This window comes from Hemicordylus capensis, chromosome 6 (assembly GCF_027244095.1).
Source record: "Hemicordylus capensis ecotype Gifberg chromosome 6, rHemCap1.1.pri, whole genome shotgun sequence".
NCBI classification, from domain to species: Eukaryota; Metazoa; Chordata; class Lepidosauria; order Squamata; family Cordylidae; genus Hemicordylus; species Hemicordylus capensis.
Window position 1 is genome coordinate 99,373,389 of NC_069662.1, and position 16,377 is coordinate 99,389,765.

Below are 16,377 nucleotides of genomic sequence, written 5' to 3' on the forward strand. Positions count from 1 at the left end.
CAGGAGTTAGCCCTTGACAAGCCCATGTAGAGAATAGCCCAGCCTCAGTGGGTCAAGAATTTCACTTCAAAGATCAGAGGACTCTCAGTCCGGGATGAGCCTGTGGCAAGTCCACACAGAGAGGAACTCAAGAGGTTTTAGTTCCAAGAATGTATGTGGCATTCTGTGCAGGTGTCTCCATGTCTTTGCAGGAGTCTCCACAACAGGCCCACATGAGAGCAACACTCAAGAATAGTAATTTCAGTTTAGCTTAGTGGTCTTGGACTCTGCAGTTCAGTGTTCCAAACTGGGGGAAACAGTTTGAGCATGCGGACTATTTTACTGCTGTCGGGGCAGTAGAAGGAAGCTTGTGCTGCTAAGCTCCCACTATCACTGTTTTGTAGGGTTTTCCCCTTTGCAAAGTTCCAAAGGTGGGAAAACTTAGAAATATAAAGAGAAAGTTCCAGCACATGGTCTTGGAGAAGGTACGGGTGTGGGAGTTAGTATTCTGATTGAGTATAGAAGGAAAGGGCTCTGTTGTGCTGAATCTACATAACTGATTTTGGACTTGACCATGAATATTTTCTGAGGTGTACCCTCCCTGCTTCTCCGTGGTAGTCTATAATATATAATATAATATAATATAATATAATATAATATAATATAATATAATATAATATAATATAATATAATATAATATATTGCTGTGCTTCCTTAAGAATGCACAGAGTTCAAGATGGGTGCATCACCTTTTCCTAGGTAGCTTTTGCACCAGTTCAGGATTTCCATGACACAGCTGTTTGATCCAGACACCAGCTTCCTTCCTGGCACAAGTGCCTGTCCATTCCTCGCTCAGCCTTGCATGTACTAGAAGCCATAGTTTCTAGAGAAGATGGGGAGGCTGTTTGGCAACAGACTGCTCTGAGATTTGTCACACCACTCTGTATTCCATCACTTGGTCCTAGTGAATCTAGGGCTGTCGTTCCTAATGTAAAGCCAACAAATAGAGAAATAGGTATAGTTGCAAGGTAAAAGTGGTGTGTGGATGCTCAGGACAAGAGTGGAATTGAACATGACTGTTCTGGAAAGAGGGAAAATAAAGTGAATGCATCTTGTGGTGATTATACTACAAAATGGTAAGAGCAGTAGGATAAAGTGCTGGTCATTCAACTGAAACAGCACATCATATGTGACTGTTGTGTCATTCAGCAAGTTGTTCTGAGAATCTGATCCATCTTAATTCACTTTTGTTGCCATCAGCAGAGAACATCTGTTCTTCCAGATGGAAATAATTGTGGAAGAACTGAGAGAAGACAATCTGGCATGGGATACTGAGTCATATTGAAACTTCATTTTAAGAAATTGAGAAAGAGAAGGACTCTGGATTTGGTATACTTCCCAGCCACTGCTTTATTGAGAAATGTCCAATGCTGGAAAGAGGGGAAAAATTATGACTTAAATTAACTTTAGTTCTGCCCACCAGATTAAAATTTTAAGTGTTGGCATGTTCTCGCAAGTCACTTATGAGAGATAGCTGGATATGCAGAGGTATCCCTGGGTGTCTGCATACTCACATTTGTCATTTGAGTAGTCACATGTGAGTAATACCTGCTTCCTGCATATGGTTTGGCAGGGTACTTAAATAAAAATATTGAGCAGACATTATTTTGTGTGACTTTAATCAAAATTTATATGATGAAATCTGTGTAGAGGATCCTACTACTTATAGACCTCTTCTACCTATAACATAGCAACAGGAGGGTTTAGAACTGGGCATATGACAGGGAGCCATGGTGAGTCCTTGATCTCTGGAGAATATACTGTACATGTTTCCAAATGTTTGTTCATCATTCACACTGTACATCTCACAGTTCATCACATTCACACTTTACATTTGCATGCTTTAACAAAAAGTAGTATATAAAGTGACTTTTAGAAATTCCTGATTCTACAAATTCCCAGCAATTTCCCATCCCTACTGATGATAGTAGGATTCAGAACTCACTGAATAAAATAACCATAATTAAGTATGGCCTGTACATCTCTATTGCCATTGTCATATTTAAAGAAATAAAATGTCTGGGTTACAACTCTGTCACACTCTAACATGACCAAAAAATGGACTCCAAGGCAGCATTACGCAAATAAAGTTGTCAGTCTCTGAAGGTGGGTCAAGGCTTAGTTTCTAGTGGCTCTTACCAAGTTGTTTGGATTGGTAAACTGCACCTCTCAATCAATCAATCTTTTTATGGTCATAGACCAGCATAAAGTATAAGGAGTGATTATATATGATAAAGATACATAGGGATAATAACCTCCCTAAATGCCTGCCTAGAGTTGGTGATGGGTTGGATGAGGGATAACAAATTGAGACTGAATCCAGATAAGATGGAGGTATTCATTGTGCAGGATCGAAACGCAGGATATGGGTTTGATCCGTCTGTTATGGATGGGGTCACACTTCCCTGGAAGGAAAAGGTATGCAGTCTGGGGTGCTTTTGGATCTAAGTCTCTCCCTGGTGTCCCAGGTTGAGGCAGTGGCCAGAAGTGCCTTCTATCAGCTACGGCTGATACGCCAGCTGTGTCCGTTTCTTGAAATAAACTACCTCAGAACAATGGTAATATGCTGGTAACCTCCACACTGGATTACTGCAATGTGCTCTATGTGGGGCTACCCTTGTATGTAGTCTGGAAACTACAGTTGGTCTAGAATGTGGCAGCCAGGTTGGTCTCTTGGTCATCTTGGAGAGACCATATTACTCCCATATAGAAAGAGCTACACTGGTTACTGATATGTTTCCGGGCAAAATACAAGGTGCTGGTTATAACCTAAAAGCCTAAACGGCTTGGGCCCTGGGTATTTAAGAGAACGTCATCTTCGTTATGAACCCCACCGCCCATTGAGATCATCAGGAGAGGTCTGTCTGCAGCTGCCACCAGCTCGTCTTGTGGACGGACATTCTCCACTGCTGCCGCAAAGCTTTGGAACAGGCTCCCTGCTGAAATAAGAGTCTCCCCATCTCTGACAGCTTTTAAAAAGTCTTTAAAGGACACACCTTTAATTAAATATTGTTTTAATAGTTTTAATCTTGTGTTAAAATATTATTTTTAAAATTTTAAATTGTTGTAATAACTTTTTGTTCTTTTGTTTTAACTAATGTTTTACTTTTTACTTTGTTGTAAACTGCCCAGAGATGTAAGTTTTGGATGGTATAAAAATATGTCAAATACATAAAAGTGAGAGTGCATGAGAAACATAAGGGCATAAAAACCCTAAAATGGCATAAGCATAATAAGACATTAAAAAGATAGAGAGCATAAAAGAGGGATATAAAAAGGTTAGAGGCCATAAGAAGATAGAAATGCATAAAATGCATAAAAACCAAGTAATACAACTAGATAATGATCAAGATATAAAAATATAAGGGGCAGTAAGGAAAAAGTCTAGGGCGTGCAATGTTGAATGAGTGAAGTGTAGAGCCCACTCTGAGTCACCGGAGGTAAGGCTGATAGGACCCACTGGCTACCATCTGTTGGTGCACGCTAGACGCTGCCACGCAGAACCTGGCAACACACTGTATATGTAATGGCAGGTTTAGCGGCAGAAAGCAGGAAGGAGACATAAAAATGGCTGGAGCATCCCAGATACTTGGATAGCAATGGAAGGATGAGGGAGGCGCGAATGTTTCTGTAAAACAAACAGTGGAGGAGGACGTGCTTGGTAGGGCTGCACCTCTCTAAGTGTGTTTAGTATTGCAGCCTTGGTGTCCATGTACATAGCGTGAGTGGCCACCAATGCACAGAGACTATTCCAATCAATCAGTTTTTTTATTACAGCCGCTGGCCAACCAAGAGATAAAAATCAGAATAACAAATATACACAAATAGTAACTGATAATCACACACAATAAAACAGTATACAAGCAACAGAGACTATTCATATTTTCCACTCTATCCTCCACCTCAAGCAGTTCTGTCTTTAAAAATTAAAACTAAAAGAAGTGTGTTGAACATTCTAACGTATAGTGTGTTATGCATTTTTCTAAAATAATCACCTTTGTAATTGTCTAGATACCTGAGGGAACAACTAAATGTGACATTGGAGGATAGCAGAGAAGGAGGTGTGATTTAACCCCTTCTTGCTGTGCAATTTCCCAATAAAGGTCACTCCCCCTTCCTCAGCTGCTGTTTGCCTCACAGTAGTAGACTGATGGGCTTCAGGGTCTCCCATGGCTGCTATTAAATAGCAAGAAATGTGATCTACCCATCTCCCAGTGTCCCATTAAGATTGGCCCTTGTGTACCATCCAAAAGAAGATGTCTAGGGCAAGGATATTTCAAAGGTAGAAGAGGTTTTGCCAAAAACACCTCTCGGTTCCTACGGTTTATGTGCTGCAAGGCCAACTACTGCTGACTCTAGAAATAATGACCACACCATAGCAGAGGAGGCTGCCTCTTTGGGGGTAGGAGTGGTGGTGCCCTGTGTGCTTTCCCTCCCCCCAAAAGCAAAAAAAACCAAAACATTTTTGGTTTTTTAAATATATTGTATTACAAATCTTGAAAACAAAGTTCAACTCTCATTCAGGACAAAATGCCTGTTTTTGTTAGAAGGAAGAGGGCTGTAGCACCTGTACAGACTAAAGCAAAAAAGAAAACATACAGTATTTGTAATTCTCCCCCTCACTTGCAAACATAAATGTAAATGGGTGGGAAATTTTTGGCTAAAACTGTGAATGTTAAAGTGATATGTCAGATGATGGTTCCTTCCTGCAGCAGTTTAGAATCTCATTGTTCACATTTCAGCTGCAGAAGATCTTTGAAGAAACCTGCAGCAGCAGCAAATTAGTATAGATATTAGTGGTTTTTTTCATGGTGTAACAGCACAGTTTGGTGTGTTAAGTTCCATAGATGTTGCAAAAGCAAGACTTGAAAGCAATTCCCATGACTATTTCATCTCTTTAAACGGCTGATGAAGCAAATCTCTCTAGAAAGCATTTTAACTGTTGCCTTTTGCATTTTATTTTGCACATGTGTATATACAAATATCTCTCATCTTTTATTATTAATTAGCCACTCATTATAGTAGTGCATGAGCATCTTTGAACTTATTTTGCACATCTACAGTTACTACCTTTTTTAGTTCACTCTCCCTGCCTTGTTCTTGATTATTGAAATGCTTTGATGTTGCAGTGCTCCTGTCCGGGCAGATTTGTTGCTGTACCTCTGGCTGCCATTGGCTCACGGGCTCTGATTTTATAGCAAAGATTGCTAGTGTTTGTTGTTGGGACTCCATGGGCTTTCAAACTATGCCTTGTTGGTTTGGTGGGCTTGGAGCTTTTAAATAAACACACATAAAACACTATACGTACATATGCTAGAGCAAGAGAGTGAAATCCAAAATCTAATAAAACATTTCCTTTGAAATTGGTATTTTTGTATAACCATGTGCTTTAATAACCAGGAGTTATTCTGGAGGAGAGCTGGCCTTGTGGTAGCAAGCATGACTTGTCCCCATAGCTAAGCAGGGTCTGCCCTGGTTGCATATGAATGGGAGACTTGATGTGTGAGCACTGCAAGATATTCCCTCAGGGGATGAAGCTGCTCTGGGAAGAGCAGAAGTTTCCAAGTTCCCTCCCTGGCATCTCCAAAATAGGGCTGAGAGAGATTCCTGCCTGCAACCTTGGAGAAGCCGCTGCCAGTTTGTGAAGACGATACTGAGCTAGATAGACCAATGGTCTGATTCAGTATATGGCAGGTTCCTATGTTCCTAGGGTGGAACTAGGAACTCTGCTGGGAGTGGCAGCCAAGATCCCCATGGACCCAGAGGCCAAGCCTCTATTATTCAAGCCTCATCCACTACCACATGCCCTGAGTGACAAGATGGACCAAGAATTGGATTGTCTACAAGCACAAGGCATTATTGAACCAGTTTTCAGACTGGGTCGCACCCATTGCTCCAGTTCTGAAATTGGATGGTCGTCTGCAGATCTGTGGCGACTATAAAATCACCATAAATTGAGTGGCCAAGCTTGATACTTACCCAATTCACAGGATTAAAGATGTCTATGCTAGCCTAGCTGGCAAGAAAACATTCATAAAAATTGACCTGAGTGATGTATATCTCCAGATCCCTTCGGATGACAGTTCCAAACTTTGTGACAATCAATACCCCTAAAGGACTGTTTCACTACAGTTGCTTGCTGTTTGGTGTTTCAGTGGCCCCAGGCATTTTCCAGAGGGCTATGGATACTTTATTCCAGGGCATGTCTCACGGTTGTATACACCTGGATTATATTTTGGTAACAGGGGAGACGGAGGCAAAACATTTGCAAAACTTAGACAAGGTGCTGACCATTGGCTTGGATGTGCCTCAGGAGGGACAAATGCGTTTTCCAGTCCCTGGGGGTTGTCTGCCTGTGCCATAGAATTGATCCAGCGGGGTCACTCTGGGATTATTCCCAGTTGAGGAAAAGATAAGGGCCATAACCGAGGCATCACCCCCATGTTCTGTGTCTGAACTGAAGTTGTTCCTGGGCTTACTTGTTCCCTGGTGGCGCAGTGGTAAAACTGCCGCCCTGTAACCAGAAGGTTACAAGTTCAATCCTGACCAGGGGCTCAAGGTTAACTCAGCCTTCCATCCTTCCGAGGTCGGTAAAATGAGTACCCAGAATGTTGGGGGCAATATGCTAAATCATTGTAAACTGCTTAGAGAGCTCCGGCTATAAAGCGGTATATAAATGTAAGTGCTATTGCTAAGTGCTAAGTGCTACTGAATTATTATAGTAAATTCCTACCAAATTGTCATTGGTCCTAGCTCTGTTGCATGTCTCTTTGCATAATGATGTGAAATTCCAGCACAGGCAGCTGCCTTCTCAGGAGCCAAGAAGCTGCTAACATCTTCCACCCGTCTTATTCATTATGATGCAAAAAAGAGAGAAAAAAGAACAACTTTTGTTGTTTTGTGATGCTTCACCATATGGTGTGGGGGTGGTGTTGGCCCATAAGATGCTGGATGTTCAGAGCTTCCCATTAGTTATGTGTCTAGATCATTGGCTCCAGCAGAAGAGAACTACTTGCAGTTGAAGCATGAAGAGCTAGCAGCAGTTGGGAGGTGGGATTCAGTTCATATCTGTTTGGCAGACATTTTGTCCTTTGCTTGTACCACAAACCACTGCTGGGTCTCTTTGGAGAAGATAAGCTGGTGCCTTCACTGGCTTCATCCAGGATCCAAAGATGGGTTTTGACATTGTCAGTTTATGATTATCATTTTGAATATAAACCAGCCCCAGTACAGCATCCCTCCAGTGGATGAAGTACGCCTTTTAGATTGCGAGGCCTTTGGGAACAGGCATCCATTTTTATTTTTATTTCATAATGTAAATTGCTTTGGCAATTTTCGTTGTCCGCCATGCATCACACTGATGCCCTCAGTAGATTTCCTCTGCCAGATATGCCCAAAGTTATACCTTAACCTATGGAAACTGTCCTCCTTATTGAGATGATGTCCACTGTTTCTATGAATGCTTCTGTAATCCAGCAAGAGACTAGTACAGATCCTCTATAGTCCAGAGTTTGGAGAATGGTGTCTGCAGGATGAACAGACATAGAGGACACTGTCCTGCAACCATACTGGCAAAGATGAAATTCCTTGAGTGTTCAGGAGGAGTGTTTGCTCTCGGTTCACAATTATTTATTCCCCCAAAGTGCCGACCTGCAGTTCTGATGCTGTTGCATGAAGGGGCACCCAGGCATTGTGTGTATGAAGGAGTTAGCCCGCAGTTATATTTGGCTTGGCCCGAGAAATTGAGTCAGTAGTCAGACAGTGTGGAGCTTACCAGTCTACCTGTCATGCTCCTCCAAAGATTCCTTACTTCCCTGGGAATGGCCGCAGCATCCTTAGTCAAGGCGTCACATAGATTATGCTGGACCTTTCCTGGGCAAGATGTTCCTCCTTATAGTTAATACCCATTCAAAATGGATTGAGGTCCACCCCATGACTCTAGTGAGCTTTTCCAGGACTTTGTGAACAAAAACAATATCTGATATATATGAATAGCCCCTTACCATCCTGCTTCTAATGGGTTAGTGGAAAGAGCTGTTCAAACTGACCAGGAAGGGCTTAAAAGGATGACACACACAAGCTTGGAGACTAATCTTTTTCTTCAGTATCGGATCACACGGCAGAGCACAACAGGCAGGTCACCAGCAGAGTTGCCAATGGCTCATCAGTTACGTTCCCACCTAGATTCATTGCCTCCTGATGAAGCTGCTAAAGTGCGGAACACTCCGAATGGAGGCTGTGTGGGATTTGACAGTGGGTGATACTGTCTAGGCATAAAAGTTTGCCAAGGGCCCCCATTGGCTCACTGGTCACATTGCTGCACAAGCAGGACCATCTTTGTGGTGGGTAGAATTAGTAGATGGTGGGTGCACCCGGTGGCATTCCAACCAAGTCCATATATGCTCCAGGTTGTTGACACCTACTAATGGCCGGAGTGTGGAGGTTCCTGTTCCAGTTTCTGTGGAGCCCCAACAGCAACCACTGCATACTACTGACAAACCATGCCTTGATATTCCTGATTCCATTGTACATCCGCTTGCGGCCACTTCAAAACCAAAGTATATGTCTAGAGGTTTTTCCTGAGCCAGGTTGTCCAGATGCTTTTCCTACTCACAAGCCCCTTATAACATCCCAAAATATTCCAGCCTCTGTTGCAGCACCTCGGCACCACTCTGATCAGATGACCAAACCAAGGCAGGGACTGAACTTGCAGCCTGGTTTACTCATGTCTTGATGCATGCATGTTTATGAGTTTGTTCTTTATTCCTGTGCTGTTTCCCCCCACTTTCTCCCTTGTGGGGGTACTTGTTTTAAACAATGGGGGAAGAGTGTAGTGTGTTTTGTAGTTTAGGAGTATTCCAGCTTGTTAATACTGCAGTCTAACTTACCTGGGTTGTTAAGCATGCTCCGTGGAGTTCTCTTTGTCTGGTGGGCTGAGCATGCTCAGTGTGTTTCTTCAGTTTGTGAGCTATGAGCTGCAAGATGGACGCTGCCTGAAGTATGTGCTCTTGTGAACATCTATTAATAAAAGCAACACTGTTTGGATCAGACATGGTGGTTATACATTACAAGTTCCGAATTTAACCATAGTGCACCTGTGTCTCATGAGTGTACTTCTTTATTTATGGATTTATTTCTGATTAAATCTTTTTTTTTTTTTTTGTTCTCTTTAGGAATCTGTGTGAAGTGCAACAAAGGTGTATATGGTGCAAACCAGGCTTGTCAGGCCATGGGGAATCTCTACCATGATGGATGCTTTACCTGCGGGGCATGTAGTAAGTGTCTTGCGTAAAGGCCTCCTGGCTCGGAGACTTTCTGATTCTCTAGGCTTAGAGGTGAAACTGAGCTGTACCGAAAATGTGGCTTGTTATTTTTAAACGCTTACTCCAGAAGAAATGCTCAGATGTGGTGCCAAAGATCAACAAAGTCAGGCCTCTGCAGGGGCCTGCATACAAGCGGGGGGCGGGGCACTGCTCATCAGAACCTCCCAAATCGCCACTTTAAACTTGCGTAGATTATTTTTATTTTTATTCTTTGCACGTGTGCTCTTGTAGCTACATGAAGAAAGGGAAGGGTCAGAACCTTGGCTGGTTAGGCACATCTTTAGCAGCCAGACCACTTTCTTTTCTGTCTTGTAGGTAAAATCTCCTTGGGAGTATCTCTTCCTCTGCATGGGGCTGGATCTCTAAGCTGCCACCCAGAAAAGGACACATTTCCTGTATTATGGGGCCAGGGTTTGGTGGAAGTGGAGGAGGTTGTGCAGTCTTTTGCTGATCTCCACCAAACCTGGAACTAGCTCTGGAAATGGTGAATGGTGTGTAATATTGAAAAGTAGCAGCCCGACAGACTTTTCTGGCATTCTCTTTTTATTTTATTTGGGAAGAGATTTTGGCTCACATGATGAACCCAAGAACTAACTAGCTTCTTCGGGCTTGGAGACTGGATACTCCCCAGTCAAGCTGTGCAGGGAGTCAGAGGCCCTTCAGCAGAGGCGCTCTAACCACATCTGTGGCCTCCAAGGTCCGGGTGGGGGCTCCAAATGGCTGGGGGGCGGCTCCTGCAGCCACCCAGCGCTTGCCCCGCTGTGCCGAACTGCTGTTTTGTTTTGTTTTTTAATTTCAGCCACCGTGCTGCCAAGGAGTTGAAGCCAGGGAGTCAGCCGAGCAGTCCTCTCTCCCCACCCACCCCTGCTGGCGGTGGCTGGAGTGATGCTGGGCCTGTCTGTTTGGCCCAGTGTCTCTTGCTAACTGCGAGGCGCGCCTGCGCAGTTGAGCGAGATCATCGCAAACCCGTGACGGCATGGGCTTTTGTAGTCCAAAAACAGCTGAGGGCCTAAGTTGAGTGGGCCTGATTTAGAGTGATATTCATTCGAATATACTCAGTACAGTTCTTTCTTTTATTTAGAGTTACAATGCAGAGAATGTCATTTATATAAGTCTGTAAAATGTGAGTAAATTTAGAGGGTTATATAAGCATCTATTCAATAATAGCTGAAATTCAACCTCTTGTCATCCTACACCTGTTTCAAAGCCTTCTAATAATATGCTGTCTTTCAACCTTTCTACTGGCAAGAACCTGTCTTCTGAATTGCTTCTGAAATTGGCAAAGGGTTCTGTTCTGTGTCTTAGCATGCTCAGTTCATGTGAGGTTCTATGTGAGTGCCCAACATCCACTGCAAACTGAGCGTGTGCCATAGAGCACACTTGATATCCCTAGTGGCTGAGCATTTGGAGGGGAAGATCAGTACTGTTGGGTAAGTACTGTCTTTCAGGGAAGCTTCTCTAACGGAAGAACCTCTGATAAGCTGTGTGGAAGCCCAAGGTTCCTTGGAACACAGTTTGACAACTGCCAGTTCATACGTTCTGAACATGTTAGGAGAGCAGGTCTGGTGCTAGCGAGCATGAATTGTCCCCTTTGCCAAGCAGGGTCTGCCTTGGTTTGCATTTTGGATGGGTGACTACATGTGAGCACTGTATGATATTCCGCTTTTGGGATGGCACCATAGTTCAGTGGAAGAGCATCTACATGACTACATGCCCAAGGTCCCAGGTTCATTCACTGGCATCTCCAGGTAGAGCTGGGGGAGACTCCTGCCTGAAACTTTGGAGAGCCTCTACTACCAGTCAGCATAGGTAATACTGAGCTAGGAGAACCAGTGGTCTGGCTCAATATAAGGTGGCTTCCTATATTGCAGGGACACAATTTTAAAAAGAGCTTGGGATCAGGGACATATTATACAATTTCTAAAAAGGGATTCCGCCCCCGCCCCCCCCCCGCCTTAGCACCCATGTCTCAGTTTATTCTAAAAAGGCCCAGTATTGGCACATTTGCATGGGTTATGCTACCTGAATTATGAGCTAAGCTACCTGAGTTTCTCTCTTGAACCTAACTGCAGCCATATGCTCATCTGGATCGGACTTCTGTTTAAAAATATTTGAATAAGTGGGCTTAGCTGTTCAGAGCTACAAATAAAGTCTAAATTCTATACTATAAATAGGTTAAACACTTGGAAGTAAATCTCATTTATTTCAGTGGAACTTGGTTCCAGGAAAATATGCTTAGGCTTGGTATTTATGTGGAGATTTAATTTTGTTGTTGAGGATAAATACTTCACATAACTAATCCATTTTATTCCATAGCAGATGAGAACCTCTGTATAAGACTAGCTCCATGCTTTGCATAGCAATCATTTTGCTCTGTGTTTATGCCACTTGTGTTTATGCCACTGCTGTCCGTAGCAGTTGCTTAAATTGCAAATGACAGACCTCCATCCTTGGAGACCCATGAACACGCAAGGGAGAGCTATAGCCCAACCAGAACTTCAATTATTATATATGCAGGCTTCTAAGAAAGTGCATCTGTTGTTCACACTTTATGTTATAGGAAACATCACTGTATCTGCCAAATAAACTGTGGCTCCACTCTGTATATGTGAAATCAGTACCTGACATACTGACTAAGGCTGCAGCAGTGTGCCAGGAGAAGATGCTCCCATGCTACAGATAACTTTCTTAGCTCCACAGCATGGTATGCGCAAGATGGGGCAGGGGGTTGATTTTCACTGAATTCTGCTTCCCTTAGACATGCCCTGATCCCTCCAAAAAGATACACGGGGCACTTCCAGGGGAAGCAGAGATGAGTGAAAGTCTCTCTCTCTGTTCTGCAGAGCTCTGGAAGCCTTCTGTGTGACTTCCAGGCACAGAGAGCCAGCGTGGTGTAGTGGTTAGAGTGTTGGACTAGGACCAGGGAGAACCGAGTTCAAATCCCCATTCAGCCATGATGCTAGCTGGGTGACTCGGGGCCAGTCACTTCTCTCTCAGCCAATCCTACTTCACAGGGTTGTTGTGAGGAGAAACTCAAGTATGTAGTACACCGCTCTGGGCTCCTTGGAGGAAAAGTGGGATATAAATGTAAAATTAATAATGCTGCTACCAGCTTAGGATGTCAACCAGTTTTTATTCCTTTTTGGACAGAAACGTTGATAACTTGCATAACCTTTGGGCTGCTGGGACTGTGTGGATATGCTTGAGGATTTCAGTTCATGTAAATCAGCTTCAGGCCTGTCCCATGACTCTGGGATTGAGTCTCGCCAGTGCTGCTTTTGCACAAGGAAAATCAAGCTACATCCCGTTCTGCATCTGGCTATACAAGCTGTTTTTGTAATTCAGCTTATTGGGCATATAGCTTGTGCAAAGATGCGTGTGTCTCCACATATGGAATGTTTCTTTGTTCAGCATCCTCTAGATTTTGGCCGTAATTCATAAAACATCCAAGTTATGTTGCTGTAACACGTGTGTTCCATTGTATTATGCCACAGAAGTAAGCATTTTAAATTATACAATATGTGTTTTCACCTGCCAAAAACGCTTTGACCTTCTAATACTCATGATCTAGTTTCACACATTTGTTATGGGCTTCTTGGAACAGAAATTCTTTTCAGCAGTGTTCCCACCCATAAAGCTGCTTAGGCTTGGCGTTCTTGTATCATATGGTTCTCATATTTTGAGCTGTGTGAACCATGAGATCATAGTAGCAAAGATGAAGGAAGGAGAAAAGTGCAGAGGAAGTACTTGAAATGACTGAGAGGAATTAGGAGAGGTAAAAGGTTTAGGAAAAGGTTTAAGGTGCAGTGGGAAATAATGTTCCAGATGTTAGGCAAGTCATAAATCCAAAATCAGAGTCAAACATTTTCCTCTTCTTGGAAAAAGATGAGTGATCAGCAAATGAAAATAGAAGACTTGTGCCCTTTTGGCATTTCCTTTTTAATGGCAGAGGTAAAAATGATGCTTGGGAAAAGGGATATGCTGCTAATTCTGTGGTGTATTTTTTTTGGCAGATTACAATGACAAATGATGTTGCATCATATTTGGAGAGCTGAATGTATAGAATGTTCTGAAATAAAGAATTTACAGTGGTCCCAAACATGCCTGTCAAGTCTTCTTTCGAAGACTATTGCCCATAATTTTCCTCCCATTTTCCAAGCAGATCCCTTTCCCTAAATTTTGAGGAGATGGACATTGGTTAACATATTTTATTGTATATACATAAAACACAGGTTCATACAGATTTCAGGAAAATATTGGAGTATGTGAGTACTCCTTTGGTGTACCAGATAACATCCATGTGTGTTCAGATGGAGAAGTTTCCCACAATATTATGTGGGGAGAATAAATTTGTGGTGGTATCTTATGGTATTGCCTATTACTGCTGCTGCAATTGGTCTCTGTGCTTATCTTGTATGCATCCAAGACTGACATAGAATTGTAACCCCTTTGTAACGCATGCACTGACAGTTGGACACAAACCAAATTCACAGCACATGGAAGGCAGTCCTAGGGAAGAATCACTGGCCAACATGATGCACACTCCAGCCTTGGTGTTTCTGGCCCACTGGGGCTTCTGCGCACATGAAAGACAAACCCAGAGCTGTTGCAGAGGTGGGCAGTTGTGCAGATATTTTAAAACAGTGCACAAGTAGTTGCCAATGGAAGTAGCATGACTCAAGTCCGAACCAGATGTCCTAGAGCTCTGGGTATCTGAAATTCCAGGTTAAAATCTACACGTCTATGGCGCTCTCTGAGCAGGGCCAGATTATGACATGCTGAGGCCTAAGCTAGGTCAAGCTCAAAGGGCCACATAGTATTTACAACATTCTCTCTCTCTCTCTCTCTCTCTCTCTCTCTCTCTCTCTCTCTCTCTCTCTCTCTCTCACACACACACACACACACACACACACACACACACACACACACACACACACACACACACCCCCCCCCACCAAAAAGGACAAAGAAAATAGAATAAAGCTTTATTATTACTTGGCAAAAATGTAACACAAACCTGATAATCTAACAAAAATAGTTATCTTGCAATAAGCCTGTTTGCATTAGAAAGGCCTTTAAATGAAAATGCATTATGTAAAAATTGCATTTCAGTAATTTTTTTTAATTCGGAGGCCCCTCATAATGTCAGCCCTAATCTGTAGCTTACTTAGCTTGTGCCTAAATCCAGCACTGTTGCTGAGTGATCCTTGGCAAGTTATTGTCTAACTTCCCCTGCTGCTCTGAGCTCTTTGGAGGAATGGTGGGACAGAATGTAACACACATGAAAATAATTAAACATTTGCTTACAGACTATTTAAATAAGTGCAGTGTGTGTGTGTATTCCTCTTCCTAAAAAGAGAGAGACCAAGTGCGCACACTAGAGATGTACACAGCTGGTTTGTGCGCAGACTGGCGGGGTGGGGAGCGGTTCCCTTAAGGAGCTCCTTACCTGCCACGCTGCTTTTCTGGGAGCAGTGCCCCTCTTGGACTGGCTGCGTGGGGCTGCAGCGGTCTTCCCTGCAGCCTCTGCACGGCGTTAGCACGCACATGGTCGGTGTGCACACACGCCGACACTACACAGACGTTGCAGGGAACAGCACCGGAGCCCCACGTGGCCGGTTGGGGAGTTCAGGGACTACACCCTGAAAAGTGGTGGGTCGTGGAGGAGCAGGTAAGGAGCTTCTTAATGGAACTGCTCCCTGCCCCCTGCCCCATCGAACTGGCTCAGTGGGGCCCGAGCTCACTCGGCACTTCTCAGAGGAGGCACCGAGCTGGTTTGTGCACTTCCCTAGCGTACACATTGTAAGTGCCTAAACTGTATCTTGCCTTTTACTGTAGAGTGATTCTAGTGTATTTTTGTTGTGTGGGGGAAGCTAAATACCTTCTGCCAATGAAATAGCAGAAGGTTGTTAGCTGATGGTTGCCCTATAAAGATCTCTCAACATAAATGAGAAAATTTTGATACACTGTCTTTTTCCCAGTGTGAATTTATTCTCTGATTTTATCTGCTGTCCTAGTAATCTTTAGTGGTTTTTCTTTTGTTGTTTTTATGGAAATATGTATTTTTGGTAACAATGGGCAGGATCCAAACTAGGACCAAGTGCTATGGAAATAAATGAGACATTATTAAAGCCCCATTAATTTCAATTGGACTTAGTTATGACTAACTTAGTCTGGATCCTGCCCAATATGTATTTTTTTGTGTCTAAATTGTCAGCTGCCTTGGCGTGACTGCATCTAGATTGGAGACTTCCAACTCCATGTAATTTCAGACTCATCTATTTGACATTAAACTGGCAAATTCTAGATTGCCAGCAGAATTCATTTTTAAAGCATGATTCTCTCCGATTTAAGAGCTTTAAATGTTTTATTTTCCCAGATTATTTCCGCAAGCAATGGGAAAATAAGATAGATATTGGATAGTTGAATGGTTACGTTAATATCTCCAGGGATCTAATTCAATGCTGACAAGAAATATTTTCTGTCATCTGCTTTGTTGCCCCAGCTCCTTCTTACTTTTCAGTTCTTCTGTGCTTCTTAGTACAATAAGTATAGGAGAACCAACTAACTCAAAAATAGGGAAACATTCAAAAATGTTAGGGATTGATTCCAACCAAGGGAGTCTGACCAACTTGTCATGTGGCTAATGTGGGTACAGAAACATGTTTAGGCAAAATTATATACAAATAAACTATGTCTTTACAAGTCAATGAAAAGGAGTACTGTTGAATTGTGTGGAGCTGCTGTCTTGCTTGTTGGTTACAAGCAGAGGAACTCATACTTTATAATAGCAAAGGTCAAAAGTCTAAATGCATTTTGATTATATGAGTACTACTGTCCACTGGAACATAAAAATATACTACTAGTAATCTTAAATTCTAGGGGAAATGAGTGACATTCTAGAAGTCCCCTGTTCTTAAATGAATCAGCCATACAAACATCAAAGATCTAATTACAAGCTGAAAGGAATAAGTTAGCCTTGTAATTATGGCCACTGAAAGGACAGTAGAACTGC

The 16,377-nt window shown here is 42.8% G+C and overlaps 1 protein-coding gene across 5 annotated transcripts in view; it reads left to right on the forward strand.

The window, feature by feature from the left end:
• LIMD1 (LIM domain containing 1) overlaps positions 1–16,377 on the forward strand; it is a 56,177-nt gene that overhangs the window by 23,010 nt on the left and 16,790 nt on the right. For all 5 annotated transcript variants that reach the window (XM_053265405.1, XM_053265404.1, XM_053265407.1 and 2 more), the window contains one exon: positions 9,213–9,314. In XM_053265405.1, coding sequence (XP_053121380.1) covers positions 9,213–9,314 — 102 coding nt within the window. The remainder of the gene's footprint in view (positions 1–9,212; positions 9,315–16,377) is intronic.